This window comes from Tenrec ecaudatus, chromosome 2, assembly GCF_050624435.1.
Source record: "Tenrec ecaudatus isolate mTenEca1 chromosome 2, mTenEca1.hap1, whole genome shotgun sequence".
Classification (NCBI taxonomy): domain Eukaryota; kingdom Metazoa; phylum Chordata; class Mammalia; order Afrosoricida; family Tenrecidae; genus Tenrec; species Tenrec ecaudatus.
In genome coordinates, this window is record NC_134531.1 from 207,825,939 (window position 1) to 207,844,683 (window position 18,745).

The 18,745-nt window shown below is 45.1% G+C and overlaps 1 protein-coding gene across 4 annotated transcripts in view; it reads right to left on the reverse strand.

Moving 5' to 3' along the window:
• ADARB1 (adenosine deaminase RNA specific B1) overlaps positions 1–18,745 on the reverse strand; it is a 176,901-nt gene that overhangs the window by 36,428 nt on the left and 121,728 nt on the right. For 3 of the 4 annotated variants that reach the window (XM_075542200.1, XM_075542201.1, XM_075542198.1), the window contains exon 3: positions 1,536–1,610. In XM_075542200.1, the coding sequence (XP_075398315.1) occupies positions 1,536–1,563 (28 nt within the window). In that variant the 5' untranslated portion in view covers positions 1,564–1,610. The remainder of the gene's footprint in view (positions 1–1,535; positions 1,611–18,745) is intronic. The other variant, XM_075542199.1, reaches the window with a different exon arrangement.

Consider the following 18,745-nt stretch of genomic DNA (forward strand, 5'->3'; position numbering starts at 1 on the left):
GGGTTAGATACTCAACAGGGCAGTGAGGTTCCTGTGGGGCCAGGTGCTTGCTGCTATGCAACTTCCAGACCAAGAGGCAGTCCCCCCTCCCCTCCGGCCAGGACCTCTGCAGGGACCCTGCACACCTGACCTTCAGTGGCCATCCAGTGCAGAGGAGGAGCCCTAACCTTGCTCTTAGGAATGGAAGCAAACCTGGAGAAGTGGTGTGGGACTGGGGCAAAGAGCCGGGAGGCTGGCAGAGCTGCGGCGGGGCTGCCCACTCGGTCCTGGATAGCACCTGAGAACACTTTCCTCTGTGACTGACTCCAGCCACGCAGGGAGGGGGTGCTGTGCACAGGTTCTATCACCAAGGAGAAGGCCCACGTGATCTCCTCCACAGCCAAAAAATGACAACTCGGCCACGGATCACGTGTGGGAGGGGAGAACAGCTCCAAAGTGTCAATGGCCAGCTGTGGGAGTTGCTGTGGCTAGGAGTCCTCGAGTGGACTGGGGATCAGAGTGTCCCCGTGTGATGGATTAGAACTTCCCTGGAGGGCTTTTCTTGGCTGTCGTTTCCAGGAGAGCAGTCACCAGGCCTTTCTCCCGTAGAGTTTGGGGTGGGGATGGGGGCTCCCCAACTGCTAACCTTTCAGTCAGCAGCCGACTGCCCCACCGCTGCACCCCCAGACTCCTTGTGTGCAGCCACAGAGCAATGCTGTGAATCAAGTCCTAGCCCCAAGAGCCCACCACTCTGTGCGTAGGAGTCCTCGGGGCTGCATGCTTTCCTCAAGACACACCAGAGAGAAGGTAAACGTCCACATTGCAGTGAGAGGAGAATGTCTGCACTGTGCTTCCCCGGCTCCACACGTCCAGATTCGGTGGGCGCACGTAAGCCTTTGCTTAATAGCACTGCCATAGGGGATTGGAGAAAACTCTGTTCACTGTCCTCCTCAAGGGGAGCAATGTAGAGTGAGGGGAAAAGGTGGGGGTTATCCCAAAGCCCTCCACCCTCCTATGGCCCCAAAGAAGAAATTCTAAAGAAGAGCAAGGAGTTGAAGCTAAGTTTGGGGTCACATCACCCTTAAATTGGCTTGAGGATTTGGTCAAGTGAAGATTTAACAGACTAGTGTGAGCCCTTTCTGCAAAATGCAGGATCATCGACTCTGTTGGAAAGGCAAGATGGCTGCACAGTGGAACCAAATGAACCAAATGACCAGGTATTTAGCTCGAACTTGAAGGTTGTTCCTGGAGACACAGGCAGTGACCTGACTCGGCATGTGACAGGCCCCTCCATGCGTAGGCTGTACTTCCAGGTGTGTGATGATGCCCTGAGACAAGGACACAACATCTGCATGCGCACTGGTAGCAGTGGCCACACCAGATACTGATGCCTGATGTAGCAAGTGCATCGGACATTAAAACCAGCCCACATCATTAGAAAAACTCCCTTTCCCAAAGTGGTCTCATTAAACACATTAAAAACAAACAAAAAACCCACGTTGGTTTTAAGAGAAAGTTAGCTACATTTGGAGCGAGGTGATAGGCCCAGATCTTACTCATGTTCTCTTCATCTTCTATGTCCATAGCAAAAGGCTTCTGAGGGTTTCTTGACTGATGGAGATGGTTTCTGTCTGGAAGAGAGGAAGATGGTAAGGTTTAACGTGCCTGATATGAAGGCAGTCTACTCTAGGAATTATCACAGTATCACTGCACACTGAAGGAAAGACTCCTAAAACATTCCACAAGGACAGTCTCATCTTCCCATCTGCCTCCCGGGAGTTTCTGGGCCTGCCTGGCCACTGCGAACCAGTTCCTGGGGAGACCTCTCACTTCGGGAGCCAGTTCTACCCAAAGCCAGTGGTCTGGTTTTCTTCTCTGTGTTTGGAGTGAACATATTCTAACTCGGTGACAGCCTTGTCTTCAAGGAGCCGGCTCCTGCTGCTGGGCTACATGGGTAACTGGATCGGCCAGACAGCCTACACAGGGGTCTAGGGTTACTTCCCTGAGCATTCTGAGGTACATATGACTACATCGCTGTAGAGCCCATAAGAGAATACAAATGCCAACCACCTTCAATGGCACAGCCCCGCTCAGTTTGGAAAGTGACCCGCATAGCTTCTCTTTCATCTCAGCAGGCCTGGGAGGCAGGCAGATGGGCTTGATCCCTTCACTTTGTAGATTAAAATGTGAGGTGCCCATAAGCACTCCTGAGTCCCTGGGAGCAGGACATGCATCAATGTCTCTATAGGCTGTGCCTGGATGAGAGCTGAAAGAAAGAAACTGCCCAAGCTACACAGCTCCCAAGAGGATGAGTCGAGATGAGAGCCTAGATTTGTTGCTTTTTAATCTCTAAATCAGTCCCATCACATTTGATTGGTCCTCGCAATATACTCTCCTACCACCCATCACTTAGAGTCTGAATAGGTTTGCACGCAACTGGGAAACAGAGCAGTGATACTGCCCTCTCCTCCATGGATGGTGTAGACGGTAAGTAAGATGGGGTCTGTGCATGGACGGGATGGAAGGAGCCCAGCAATGCAGTGAGATCCGCACGATGCCTTCTCACTCACACATCATCAACCTTGGGACCTATCTCGTCTCCAGAAACCAGCAGCCCCAGCGCCTGCAGCGGATACCCTTCCAAGGGAAAAAGCGGCCTCACACACGGCAGACCTCACCCATGTGACACGCTCTATTTGACAGTCTTTTCATTGATGGGTAGTGCCACGTGAGGGGGCTACCAAAGCATTTATGGAACAAGGAAATGGAATTTTTCATGAACTTTTTAAAGCTCCCTCTTTAAGGTCACCATGATGAGGAAGACACAACATTCCTTCATGCCTTTTTCAGCCAATGTGTCCCACCCTGACCCCCACTCTCCAAAGCCATTCATCCGATTCCTGTCACAGTTGCACTCATTCTCCAAGTGTATGTAAAGGGGTCACATAGAGTACGTGGTCGTTTCTGTCTTACCGCTTTGCCTTAACTCAGGCACAATGCTTTTGCTGGAGGCATGTCTGGGTTCCCTTTTTATGGCTGAGCACATCCCAAGGAACAGGTAACACTCTGATGCTAGCAACGTCTCAGAAATGGACACTTAGTCTGTTTCTCACTTTCTGGGCTACTGTGAGTAACAGAGACAATACTGAAGTTGTAAAATATTTCGTATTACTTGGATCTATAATCAATGTCTATGGAAGCAGTGGTCAAGAAAGCAGATCTAAGAAATAAAAAAAAAGAGAAAGCAGACCTATTACACTTTGCAAATCTAATGCAAAGGATTTCTTTAAGGTGTTAAAAGCAAATAAGAAACTTTTAATACTAAGGTGGGGGAGGGAGCATCAGAGCTGACTGATGGAGAATATACAACTCCTTTCAGAAGCAGTTTAACTATGGAAGTTATGAGATGTGAACATCATGTCAAGAAAACTACTGTAAAAGAAAGAGAAATAAACAAGCCAAACTTGCCCTATGCTTAGGGCGCCCTGAGTTCATGTGGTGGAGGAGCAATGTGGAGCAGGCTAACAGTCATGGTTGTATAACATGAAGAGTGTAACCAATGGAACTGAATTATGCATGCCAAAGTGGTTGAACCGGTGAATATTTTGTTGTGTATATTTTTTCCAAGATGGAGGAGAAATTACATGAATAACATTGAGCACGGAGGGAAAAAGTTTCTAAAATGGATTGTGGTAAAGATTGTACAACACCTTCCTGATATGGTTGAACTACTGAATTGTATGATATGTGGATGAAGTGGCAATAAAACTGTTTAAACCTAGGGCAAGATATGACAAAATAATGATGTATAAATTACCAAGGGCACATGAGGGAGGGGGGAAAGGGGAGGGAGGGGAAAAAAAAAAGAGGACCTGATGCAAGGGGCTTAAGTGGAGAGCAAATGCTTTGAGAATGATTGGGGCAGGGAATGTATGGATGTGCTTTATACAATTGATGTATGTATATTTATGGATTGTGATAAGAGTTGTATGAGCCCTTAATAAAATGTAAAAAAAGAAAAGAGAAAAAAATGATTAGGGCAAAGACTGTACAGATGTGCTTTATACAACTGATGTATGTATATGTATGAACTGTGATAAGAATTGTATGAGCCCCAATAAATTGTTAAAAAAAAACCCAACTGTTTAAACCACAAAAAAAAAAGATTTACAGTCAAGAAAAAAAAAAGACTAAGGTGCCCCTGACCCAAGCCATGGTATTCCCATGTATGTATGCGGACGTCAGATAATGAACTAGGAAGACTGCAGAACTAGCACCCTTGAATTCTGGAGTTGATGAAGAATAACGAATACACTATGGACTGCCAGGGCACAAACCAACCTCGTTCAGAAGAGGCCAGATGCTCTTGGAAGTGAAGCTGGGGAGATTCACACACGCTTTGTTCATGTGAGCAGGAGGGACAGGTAACTGAAGGGCTCAGGCTTGGTAGTGTTGGTGAACAAGAGGAAGACCTTCAACAAGATGGACTGACACAGTGGCTGCAACAATGGTCTCACACACAGCAAGGGTTTTGAGAATGCCATAGGACCGGGCAGGGTTTGTTCCACTCTATGTAGGATTTCTATGAGTTGGAATTGATTCAAGGGTACCTAACAATACCATGAATTAAGCTATGAACCTTATGTATGGGTATTATTGTGGACATCTATTCTCACTTCTCCTGAATACTTCTAGGGGAGGAATATCTATTTGAATAATTTGCCTTTTCTTTATTGGATTTTCTATTTGGATACAAAGAGTTCTTATCATTTCTAGATAGTCCTTATCAGATATATATATTTTGCATATATTTATTGGCCTACCTCTTCATTTTCTTAATAGTGCACTTCAAAGAGTAAAAGCTTTAACATCTGATGAAGTCTAAGTGATCTTTTCCCCCTTTCTTTTATGATTTGGGCTCTATTTGAGATCTTTGCCTATCTGAAGGTCACTAAAATTTTCTCCTAGGAAGACTTCTAAAAGTTTTACATTTATATCACTTCAAATTAAATTTTGCATGAAATGTGAAATGAAATGTTTTTTAAAGGCATATTCAATCGTTTCAGTACCTATTTCTGGAAAATAATAATTTTCCAATGAACTGGCATTTAAAGAAAACCAATCAGGCATCTACATATGGGCCCACTTTTGCTCTCAATTTTGCCCCACTCAACAAGTCAATCCTATGCTACTGCAGTGGCTCTGGGTGAAGTTCTCAGGTAGACTAGGTCTCTAGCCCTTTCTTTTTTTAGACAATTATTTTGGCTATTCTGGGTCCTTGCATTTTCACATCAATTTTCAAGATACCCAACCTTCAAAGCTGGCATGGCAAATCTTTCCTAAAGCCCCCATTCCTCTCCATAATGATGTAAAGATGAATGTGAATTTTGAAGCGTTAGGGCTGAGTCTACATGTGGGCAATTACCCAGGGAGTTACAGCTCCCTAGACTTTTCAATTTACTGGAAGAGACAATTTAATTGGCGAGACATATTGATTATAAGCTAAACCGGCATGGTGCAAATTCAAGCACAGTAATAATTCAAGGGATAGTAAAATCAATCCTGGGTGGGATAGCAAGCAGATTCTTGGGGGCGGCAGCGTGCAGGCTACAGCCTGAAGCACAGGACACACAGAGTGATTAGCTTATATACCTGGCCTTTTCCTTTATGATAATTATTGTAAATGCTCCCAACTCTATGAGGTTGGTACTGTTAGGATCTGCATTCCTGGAGCTGGGAGGCACAGCCAGTGGGAGGCAAGGCAGGGATGTGCCTGCAGATGGTGTGGCTCCAGGCGAGCGGTCTACGCACTGAGCTACGGCTCCGCTCACTGCCTGGTGGTCACCGTGTTCTCTACTCTCCTCAGTCTCGAATTTCTTTTTTAAACATTTTATTAGGGGCTCATACAGCTCTTATCACAATCCATACATATATATACATCAATTGTATAAAGCACATCCGTACATTCTTTGCCCTAATCACTCTCAAAGCATTTGCTCTCCACTTAAGCCCTCCGAATCAGGTCCTTTTTTTTTTTTCCTCTCCCTCCCCGCTCCCTGCTCCCTCGTGAGCCCTTGATAATCCACAGATTGGTCTGTTTTCATGAGCAAAATTAAAAGCAACAGGGTGTCTGCCTTGAACCACGTGCTCTTTTAAAGAACTACCCAAGTGGGACCACACTGACACCAACTGAATAGGGTCAGCACAGGAAGCTTAGGGGCCAGGGAGTTAATGGGGCAGAAAACACTTAGGAGAGGAGGTAATACTTGTTGTACAACGTGCAGAATGTACTCAGTGTCACTACCTTGTACATGTTCGCTTTAAAGGCCTTCTCTTCATGGGATACCTGAGGTCCCTGAGGCCGTGCTCATCCTTCTACCTTATCTTCATACACCCTTCTTCCTGAAGCCCGAGTCGGAGCACTGTGGCTCCCTGGACAAGGACAGGTGTCCAGATAGCCTTGGCCTATGCCCTTCTTTCCACCTGGAAGCTTCTTCCCCGGATGTCTACAAAATTCCCTAGGCTGCTCCAGCATCACCTTCTTGACAAGGCTGCCATCACCAACAAGTACACAAAAGCAGCCCGCCACACCTCTGCATCAGGACTCCCTTTCCTATGTGCCCTCTTCATTTTCTTTGTCCCTTTTATGACCGCCTGCCAGCCTGGCTGCTTCTTGTCTGTTCCCTACTTGAACATGGACGCTCCGTGGGACTGGGGCTTACTCAGTGCTCTATCTTTGTTGTCCAGCAGAGTGCCTGGCACAGCTCAGAAACTTGAGGAATACTTGCTTGAAGCATTGGCAAATGAATGAAATTAAACTGAGAATCAATTGTCTTCACCCATCAGAGTAGCACAAATTTAAAGAGCACTGATAATGATTTTTTGAAGCCACAAACTAGGAAAAGTCATTTACAATCATTATAATTGACGAAGAATTATACTGAACACATAAAATATCCATGAACAACAAAAAAATAACCCCAAAGGAAGAAAATGGATAAAAGATATAAATAGCCATTTCACAGTGAAAGAAACACAGTGGCCCTGGATACAGGTGGAAATATAAGCAGCCACATTTGTAATTGGTGAAATGCCGATGAGAAACGATTTCACATCCTCTAGACTACAGAAAAAACACCCCCACCACGAACCCCCACCTGAAAGTTGTACAACAAACACCAAGAGTTGATAAGGAAGTGGTATTCTTGGAATCTTCCGGCACCACCTCTGTTGGAGACTGGGTGGATACGGTCGCACTGGACAACAATGGAGGGGCTGAATCATTCAGCCAAGGTGCACATACAAGGCGAAGGGGTAAAAGAACGACACTAGGGTTCCAGCTAGCACAGGTGTGGCTTGTTCCCAACAAAACATATGGAGCATGTCTTGCAATCAGTGGATGCTGCAGACACACTTGCATGATATCACTAGGACGCCTTAAGAAATGGGTACTTTCTTGTGCTGTAGGGGGTACAGGGAATTATTTTGAGGGCAGAGCTATATCAAAATTTCAACAAAACTCAAATGGGCAGCTTCCCAAATCAATGAAGCGTTGCAACATTTATGAGAATGCTGCCCCACATAAAACAACAGCTTTTGATAGCGTGAGCGTCATCAGAGAGGTCAGGCAGACCTCAAGAATGAGCCCAGAGAGGGGAGACCATCAAGTGTGATAAATGAAGCCCAGAACCTGGTGGGAGAAGACTGTAGAATTACCATGGCTGTGATGGCTACTGAAGCCGGGATCTTACCTGCCTGTGCATTTTCCATTTGAAATTACATCTTGCCTTAGCAAGCTCAGTCCCGTGGGTGCCAAGACTATGGCTCCAAGACCAACAAGCTCCAACAACTGCTCTTTCCATCAGGCTTTTAAAAGCAACATCAAAGCTAATGAAGACAATTTTATGGACCAAGTTGTAAGCAGGGGCTAGTTTGGGGTTTACAAATAGGATCCAGAGAGCAGAGTCCAAGCAGTGGCTTCCTAGGGGATGTGCTGGGCCAGTTGAATCAAGGCAGAGAGGTCAGCTTAGGAGGTTGTAGAGACTGCTTTTTGTAATGCCAGAGGACTAATCTGGATAGGATCGCTCTGAGTCTTGATGACAATGAGTTGAGTTAATCTTGACAGATTTTCTGAAGGACAAAGATGATCACAGGGCCTTATTATAAAACAGTTTTAAGAACATCTTGCCCCTTGATTTCTTTTTTCCCCCCAACCCAAGAACATTGAAAAGGAAGGCAATGGGGGTCTTTTGGTGGTTTAATTAAAAGACTGAACTCCCGTGGTCCAATTAAAAGACTGCAGAATTCTTTGAGGAATGGCTAGTGATGGAAACACTATTTCCGAAGCATATCCAGTCAATTCTGACTCACAGCGCCCCTATAGGACAAGTTTGAACTGCTCAGGTGGGTTCTGTAGACTGTAAGTCCTAATGGGAGTAGAAAGCTTCATCTTCCTCCCTTGGAGCAGATGGTGGTTAGCAGTCCAACACATAACTGCTGACCTTGTGGTTAGCTGACCTTGTGGTTAGCAGTCCAACACATAACTCACTCTGTCACCAGGGCTCCTTGAAAGTACATACCAGTAGACCTAGATAAAGGATATGTCAAGAAACAACAGCTTCACATTTTGGTAATTTTGTTTAATATTGGTTTCTATGACTGTGTAGCAATACTCTGATTTATCCTCAGACATATACCTGTAGGTCCATAATTCTACCCCTAGACATATGCCCTCAGGAAATTCTTCTACGCCTGTACAAAAAAAGCCCATACCAGTTAAGTATTACCTGTAAGAGGAAACGGCAGAAAGTGAACCACATGACCATCAATAGTAATGAAAGTAAACACATAAATTGTGGTATATTCAGTGCATAATCAGTATATTCAGCACTACATGATCCAACAGGGGAAATGGAGAGATGTCAGAAACAAACTGGATAAATCTTGAAAAACAGTATTTACAGAGAAAAAAGGGGGAATTTTAGAAGAATGCATACATGTATTTTTTTCCTTAAAAAGGTGTTGCAGAATTCTATAGATTTTACAATTAGTCCATTGCATCGTAGCTAGATATTTTTTCCCCAGCCCATGGGCTCTCTTTTCACTCTCTTGATGAAGTCATTTGATGCACATGTTTTATTTTTAGTAGGCCGCAGTCATCTATTTTGTCTCCCCCGGGGTGTGCTTCCTCTATTTTATCTGGCAGTCTGTGTCTGCCCTGCACGAGGGCCCTGAAGCGTCCCAATCTTCTCACTGATGACCCTCTAGCTCTGAGACTTAAGAATGCATACATTTACACAGAACATGATACCAATTATGTAAATTCCAGAACCACACAACCAAGCAACGGACACGTACATCTTCAGGGTGCACTAAAGAGAAAGCAAGTGAGTGACGGTTAGCCTAAAACTGGTTAGCCATTCACCTAAAACCAGGAGTTTTCCCTGGAGGGCAAGGGAAGTGCTGGGAACAGGCAGCATGGCCCTGGCCTTGATGGTGTACACCTTGCTCCACCACAGGGATGGTGCATGCCCAGGCTCAAACTGAACAGGAGGGGGCCAGTGGGCAGTCCTGGGGGGCACTCGGGGGAAATGGACGCATCACATGTGGATGGGAGCAGGACAAGTGTGGATCGTGGGTGTTCACTGATCTGGAATATGCGCAGCCTGCTGAGCCCACTTTTGGAACTTGGTTCTACATAAATGAACACCCACGATGCCATGTTGTACCTTATGGGCGTATGCTACTGCAGCTGAGATAAACACTCAGAGGCAAACCCTGCTGAAACCCGGTGTCTACGAAAAGGGGAGATGGCTTATTACATAAAGACTCATTACACAGAGGGACATTTTTTAAAAGTGCAAAAATAGCAAGTGACCTAATTAGCTGCCCAGTAAGGCATCCTCACTAAGTATGAAAACAAGCTGCGGTACAACACTGGGATGAGCAGTTTTCACGAAAACAGAAAAAGCCCATACGGATTCTTCTGTCCTCCTCTCTACTCCTGCAGCCTCTCCACAAGTACAGAGGTACTGGCGACCCCCGCTGGGGGGCAGGGGGAGGCAGATGGCAGAACAAATGAGCAAGCAGGTGCTAGAGAGCGCCTCTTGACACAGAGACCCTGCCCTGCCAAGCTCCCTGGAGAACTCCAGCAGCGCCACACACACCAGGCTCACGCAGGGTGTGGGGGAGGGCAATGGGCTTCACCCCTGCACCTTCCACCATGTGCTACAGCACCCCAAAATTAATTTCGATGTTTCACAAAAAGAAGAAGTCCTTCTGCCCAAGGATTTGCTGTCCTACCAGTCCTGCCGCTTATGTCAGAAACCCGGAGCCAACGTTGGACCTTCTGCCCCAGCCCCACCCCAAGCCTCCCTGTATTTCATGAATTACCAGGCCTCCCAACCTGCCCTCGGAAGAATTGCCAAGGTTGGTTCCTTTCCAAGTGCAGGATACCCTCTCAACATAGGCTGGTCTATAGTGAATCAGTCATCCAAGTCTAACCCCGGAGAGACCTGACTCACTACCACTGCTTTCTAAACACACACCACACACACACAGAGAGAGAGAAAGAGAGAACACACACACACACACACACACACACACACACACACGCTGCCTCAGGGTCCAAGCTGCGGGAGATGCTGTGTGCAGTGCTGGGGATGCTCTGCCTCCCTGCCAGTGACAATTGCAATCAGGATCCCTGTGGAACCATCTCCCCAGGGTACCGAAATGCTGAAACTCAACTAGAAAGCAGACATTGCTTTTGGCATGGGAAACTGATGAAGGGGGCACACGGCTGCCCCGCAGCCCCTCTTAGAGCCCTCCCTAGGAAGGCCTCACGGGACAGCGTGCAGGAGGGGCCCTCCCCCCATGGAGGCAGACAGGAGCACCGCATGAGGGTAGCAGCCGGGGAAGGAGATTTCTGCCCCTCTCTTAACAGTTTTATTGGCACCTCATTCACATACCATGCGATTTAATAGTTCCATCATATCGAGATGAGTTGTTACCACAATCAAATTGAGAACATTTTCTTCTTCCTTGTACTCACTGTTATTTGTGTAATTTTTTAAACTTGTAGCAAAACATACACAACAAAACATTCTCCAATTCAACAACATCTATAGGTGTAATTCATTGCCATTGATTATACTATCCAGTTGTACAACCATTATTGATATCATTTTCCAAATTATTCTACCACCTTTAACATACGCCAAAACCCGTCCTCCAACCAAGATAACTATAGGTCAAGTTTGACTTTTATTTTTTTAAGTTGTTTACTTGACATCCATAGTGATAACAGTTTTTCAAAGTTACATATGCATCACCACAGTCAGTTCTGGTGCTCCCTCCCTCCTCCCGCATTCATTGTTTGTTCTCCAACTCCCCTTACTACCCCTACCCCCTCTCCGTACAGATAAATCATCCCATCAGCTATAGTCTCTATGCATCCCCTCCTTCTGTACTTCCTAAAGTGGGAAACCTAATGGAAACATTAAAAAACAAAACGAAACAGAAAGAATAATAAAGATAAAGACAAAAAGACAGAAAGAAAAGACCACCAACATGCCAGAGAAGAAATTTCTGTCATGGAACAAGTAAGACATATTTAAGCCCAGAGCAAACTCAGGTTGGGTCAAGAGGCAGGTCAACTGACCAAGTATCAGATTATACCGTGGGGTTCCACCCACCACCATCAAGTTCACAATAGTCTTTGTCTAATAGTGAAGCTGTTTGGGTCCCCTGCCTGCCTGTGGCTAAAGGGGATCTGCCAGAGGCTTAATCTGACTCAGGGCAGGCTCTGCAGATGGAGTTTGGGCTCCCACTACCATCCTCCATACCTTCTGCAAATAGGTGCTCACAATTTAAGCTGATACTGTTCCCTTCATATTTGGATTGTATTATCATCATCTCTGGATCACACAAGCTGGTGTGCTTCTTTGATGTGGACTTAGGCGACACCACTTGTTTGAATACAAGCCTGTAAGACTCCAGACACCATTCCAATTGATAGCCAGGCACCGTCTACTTTCTTCACACGTAGCTATAGTACCCTATCTTCAGTTATTTCTTCATGAAAGTGAATATTGAACAGGGCCATGTCATAAGACCTCATTGTTCTTGGATTGGGGCTAGAGTTAAATGGAAGCCCAGAATCCCAATGCTTGTCCATGGGTTATGAATGATTCTGGTTTACTTTGTCAGTCATATTATAATAAAAACAAAAATAAACAACCACCCCCCAATCAAAAGGAACAACACCAACATTGTCAATCATCCCCCTGGGGTATGAGGTGATTGCACTGCTAACATCAATAACGTATCCAGTGGCATAGAATTTAAGGTAGTGTTCATAAGAGGAGTTTATGCAAGTACAGTCCAACTGTGAGCTGCAACCCATCATTGTTGCTCTCTACAGGTTTACTTATTTGAGCTCTGATTATATTGAGATTGGTACTAGGGGAAAATTTCCTGTATCATTTCTTACAAGGGCAGATCCTTGCCAATCAGATTAATACCCGTCATATTAATGCTAGAGGAGCATTAAGGTACTACATACATGGTTGTTCTAGGTCCCCTTTTACTGGACACCCATTAAGCCAGGGGTCTCATCCAAGGTCCAACGACCACCATTTCCACAGTCTTGGGGTGGCCATCTTTTGCCTCCTCTCCCATCAGAGTTTCAATCCCAAGTCCAGGAGTACAGGTAGTTTTGCGGTAGGGCCATTCCTCCAGTTGAGCTTTCATGTTGAGTCCTTCTAGTGTGGCCCTTGGGGAGATGCCATGTTTCCTGCAATGCTAGCATCTAAGGTCATCGTGGTGCTAAGTCCATGGTCTGGTTCACCAAGGGTTGGATAGAAACAAGTGTCTCCCCAGAAACATAAAACTGGGTTTATTGTCCCCTTAGCATCCCTACAATTGTTTAGCTTCCCTTCCGATGTGAGGTGGCTCCTCCCCATTTACACACCATAGCCCCAACAGTATTATCAGTGTCTTCTCTGGAAGGTGGATGCTCCCTCCCCTGATCTTCATTGATTTCCCAGGAAGGTTCTCCTCTCCTTCCTGTGAGGGCCTGTGGGTTTCATTTGTTACAGTTTTGTCTCAATGTTGCATAGCATCAAGTGGCTGGTCTCCCTTTTCCCCTTCTTGAAGGAGTGACCTTAGCCAATGGGAGCTCTCTTCTTTTGAGGTGGCTCTTAGTAAGTACACATAAGGGGGGTGATGTATGCCCCTTCATTTGGGAATTGGTCTCTAAGGTTTGTTTAATTGGTGTTTCTCCTTATAGTAGTGGACTCATGCAATATTTATCTTCTTGTGATTGACTAACTACACTCAACATAATGGCTTCCTGCTCCTTCCATGCCGTGCGGTTTTTATGCATTGTTTCGCCACTGTTTGTTTGTTTTTTAAATCATCTTATTGGGAGCTCGTACAACTCTTATCACAATCCATCCATCCATTGTATCAAGCACATTTGTACATTCGTTGCCAGCATCATTCTCAAAATATTTGCTTTCTACTTGAGCCCTTGGTATCAGTTCCTCATTTTCCCCTTCCCTCCTCCCCTTCATGAACCCTTGATAATTTATAATTATTTTGTCATGTCTTACATTCTCCGACGTCTCCCTTCACCCACTTTCCTGTGGTCCATCCCCCAGGGAGGGGGTTATATGTAGATCCCTGTGATTGGTTCCCCCTTTCTACTCCACCTTCCCTCAACCCTCCTGGTATCACCACTCTCACCACTGGTCCTGAGGGGTTCATCTGTCCTGGATTCCCCGTGCTTCCAGTTTTGTCTGTACAAGTATACATGCTCTGGTCTATCCGGATTTATAAGGTAGAATTGGGATCATGATAGTGGGGGAGAAAACATTAAAGAACTAGAGGAAAGTTGTGTGTTTCATCATTACTACACTGCACCCTGACTGGCTCCTCTCCTCCCCACCACCCTTCTGTAAGGGGATGTCCAGTTGCCTACAGATGGGCTTTGGGTCTCCAGTCCACACTCCCCTTCATTCACAATGATATGATTTTTTGTTCTTTGATGCTTGATAACTGATCCCATTGACACCTCGTGATCACACAGGCTGGTGTGCTTCTTCCATGTGGGCTTTGTTGCTTCTTAGCTAGATGGTTGCTTGTTTATCTTCAAGACTTTAAGACCCCAGACACTATCTCTTTTGTTAACCAGGCACCATCAGCTTTCTTCACCATATTTGCTTATGTACCTGCTTTGTCTTCAGTGATCGTGTTGGAAAGGTGAGCATCATGGAATGCCAGCTTAATAGAACAAAGCGTTCTTGCATTGGAGTACTTGAATGGAGGCCCAATGTCCATCTGCTACCTTAATACTAAACCTATAAATATATGCACATAGATCCATTTAATCATCATATATTAATATATTTACATATGTACATGTCTGTATTTAGACCTCTATAAATGCCCTTTGCCTCCTAGTTCTTTCCTCTATTTCCTTTGACTCTCCTCTTGTCCCACTATCATGATCAGCCTTCATTTGGGTTTCAGTAATTCCTCTTGGTTACTTTGCGCTTGATAAATCCCTACTGGGCCTCCTAAACTGTCCACATGCGGCCTGCAGAGGACATTTATCAGCCTGCCGGGTGTTTTTGCCACCGCTGCCTGTCCTGCTTAGCAGCCGACTTGTCCTGTGTGCATGGGAATTTGCTCATAGTTTTCTTTAAAACTAAAGTCTGGCCCTCCAACAATTTGAGGGACAGTGAACTGGACCCTGTTCAGAGTTAGAGGACCCCTGTTCCACACCATCAATTTTGGATCACTTGTTGTTCCCTTGTCCCTGGGTTTGTTTACACCACTTCCTTTCCCCTGCTCCCATGTCCCCCTAGAACCATTGGTCCAGTTGTTTTCACCTCCAGATGGTTTATCCCACCTATCTTATGTAGGTAGACCTGCAGAGATAATAATATGCACAAAAAAATGACAGCAAAACAAAGCAACAAAACAACAACAAAACCAATGACAAAAAAAAAAAACAACACCTGTAAATAGTTTAAGGTCTGTTTGTTGACCTTTAGGAGTGTTTTCCAGCTGAATCTGATGGGGTGCCACGCCCTGGCCCCAAAGTCTATTTTTGGTACTCCCTCCAGACTTCCTTGTTCTGCTCCTCTTGCTGTTCTGTTGCATGCCCTTAGTGTTGTTAAGGAACAAGTGCTACTCCGTTGTGTGTATGCACCATAGTTTCTTTATCCACTCTTCACTGTTGGGCTTTGAGCTGCTTCATTTCTTGCTAATATAAACCGTGCTGCAATAAACACGTAAGAGCATATATCCACTCGTGCTGTGTCTATTATTTCTTTGGGGTATGTGCCTAATAACGGGCATGGATCACATGGGATTTCAATTCCCATTGCTTTAAGTATCGCCAGATCACTTTCCAAAGTGGTTGTTTGTATTTACAAGTCCAACAGTGTGTACATGAGTTCCATTCTCTCCACAGCCTCTCCGGCATTTGCTGTTTCCTGCTTTTGGTTTATTTTTTTAAGAATTGGGCCAGCATTGTGGGTATAAAGTGGTATATATCTCATTGTGATCATGGGCATTTATTCATAGGTTTGCTAGGGTGAGAATCTTTTTCCCACTCCTCAGAAATCTCTAGGGCTGTGCCTGGCCTTTATTGTTCGGCTGTAAGCTGGTTTCACCCCGATACCTGAGGGTCCTTAAGCCCCTCTGGGACCCTCTGGTGTGGTGGGGCACTGCAGGGGAAAGGATTAAAAACTTGATGCCCGAGGGCTTGAGGGTCATGGAGAGCTGGCAGTCTGAAAAATGGTGACACGTGAGTTCAGAACTCAAGTTGATGCTAATGAAGTGTCATGTCACTTGTGGGAGGACTTCTGACTTTATGTTGTACGTAACAAGCTGGTGCCTGGTGACACAGGTCAGTGGTTAGGACCTACCAGCCACTCTGGGAGACAGACATGGCTCTCTACTTCCATGTCAGTGACACTGACAGCCTTGGACACCCAGCGGCAGTTCTACTCCGTCTTAGAGGGGCGCTGTGAGTTGACATAGACTCACTGGCAGGGAGTTTTTGGTAATAACCAATTCAAACACCTCATAGCATGGAACGTTACTTTTATTTTGAAAAATGCCTCATAGCTAAAACTAAAAGCATGTGATTGTTAAAATGTGATTTTAATATAATCTATGTAAATCTGTGTGAAACAGCACTGAGAAGAGAGTGTATGTGGACACTCTCACATGTTAAGGAGTCTGGGAGGCTGGGGTTCCCGTGGAAGGAACCTTCACTTTGGGGGTTGGAGATGCTTCCCACTCACATTCTCCTACTAAAAAAGTTTTCCCTCAAGATGTCCTCTGTAACAATGCCAGTTTTAAGGTGCGACTTGCAAGCACAGGGTTGCTATTACATAAGCTTGAAGGTCAACTGCTTGAAGTCTACTTGCTTGAGATGATCTGCCATCAGAAGCAATCAAGACCCTATTGTCTCTCCCACTCTAAGTAGGGCCCACTGCCTTCTGATAAGGATCATAGCTCGGTCCCCTGGAGAACAAGAGCTCAGAGACACCCAAGGTCAAGACAGCTCAGAGACGACTAAGGTTAAGCTGTCATCCTAACTCTAGAGCCTGCCCATCTTGTTACATATGTACCTTCCTGTCACATGTACGCCTCTAACACCTCCCCTTCCTATTTCATGCATACCCCTAGCTCGTCCCCCTCTTGTTATGTGTATGCCTCGAATACAACCCCTTCCTGTTATTTCTGTGCTTATCATGGCTTGCATGCCTGAGATTATATAAGCTCATGAGAACATGCATTATGGTCTCAATCTGGTTGTGGTCTCCATCGGAAGAGGTGAGGCCTTGCATGCCTTGTCTCATGTCTCTTTAATGTACCCCTCAATCACACAACTGCCACCTAAAGGCCCATCCGGATGTGAGCTGCACCTCACATGAACCTAGTTTCTTAGATATGTATAACTTATTATCTTATTAGCAGGAGAAACCGCAGGGAATCCTAATGGAACAATTACTCCAATTGTCTACTTATGCACAAATTTAAGAAGAGTTTCTTGGTCCTAAATATTGTGGATACACTTGGCAAGATTGTACGAAGACATAATTTGTGATAATGAATCCCATCAAATTGCGACTGAGGTAAAAGAAGTTTTGAAGAATAAGATTAGCCACATAATTGCTTGGCATACAAAGAAAATGTATACTATGTATCATTCAAAGGTAAGCCATTGCTTATTATAAAATTATGATTAAATCTGACTAACATGTGCACATATAAAGCTTACATAGTTTTCATGACAAACATTTGTGAATAATTTTTAATCTCACTGTCTCTCTGGATGATTTACTGCTACAAAGTAATTAATTTCTACTTAGAACCCTGTATATTAAAAAGTCCCCGGCAGTGGTTCGGGTTTTGGTGGTGGTGGTGTTCCCGCTACAGATAGTTCTGTGGTTGCAATTGGCAGCCAGGGAGTCACTTCTGACTCAGGAGGATCCACGGGTTACCAAGTGACAAACATCAGAGGGGTCTCTGGCTGTGCCTTTGAGTTGATAATCAATGAACAGATACCTAATAACAACAAAAGCATGAAACGGAAGATCACCAGGCTTTTCCTTCTGTGATACCGCAAGCGGGGTTCGAACACCAGTCTTTTGGCAAACACTAGTGCACTGTAAGCACCCTTAAAGGGGGCCTGGCAGCACTGTGACGAAGCAAACATGGTTGCTGACCCGAAAGCCAGCCGTTCAAACCACCCACCCGCTCCATAAGAGAAGGACGCAGGGCAGTCTGCTTCAGGCAAGATGACAGCCTTGGGAAACTCTCTAGGCCTGTCCTCTCTCTATGGGGTGGTCATGACTGGGGACTTACTCAATGGCCATGGGTACATAGGCGACTTCATTACTTCACATTTGTTCATTACTCCAAGAAGCATTTTCTGAAAATCTATGAAGTACAGTGCTAGGAACTAGAGTCCACTGGCCACAGGGAGCACACAGTACAAACCACACTGTCCACAGCTTTCTCTTCCGTCCACAGCGCGGCTGGTGGTTTGACACTCTGACCTTGTGGTTAGCAGCTCATATGTAGACCAATATGCCACACAAATCATAACCCATAATTTTATAAGATGTGGAAGCTGGACTCTATCACAATTAAACATTTTTGCTCCAGGAAGAGGGTGAAAAACAAACAATCTATAGACCAGGGGAAATATTTGAAAATCACATACCTGACAAAAAACTAGTATCTAGACTCTGTAAAGGATTTTCAAAACTAAAACAGTGAAAACCAAACACCAACTTAATCCATTACAGCTAGAAACTCGAAGCAACTGGAAGTCCTTCAGTGAGTGAATGGTTAAACTAACTGCGGTTTGTCTATGCGCCGGGCACGACTCCGCAGAAAAATCCTGGATGAAACACCAGAGAACTGGGCCGAGTGAGAAAGCCAATCCCCCAAAGTTCCATATTATAAAACTCCAAATATTTAACATCCTTGAAATGACAAACTTATGGAAATGGAGCACCAGTTCGTGGCTGCCAGGGAATAGAGACGGGGTGGTGTGCGGTGACTGAGGCTAGATTAAAGGCAACAGAGGGGATTTTCCCTGGCAATGTACAAGTTCTGTGTCTGAATGTATCAACATTAATATCCAATCTGGGACATCGTTCTACCATTTTTTAGCATGTGACCAGTGAAGGGGACATGGGATGTCTCGGTATTACTTATTACAATTACATAGGAA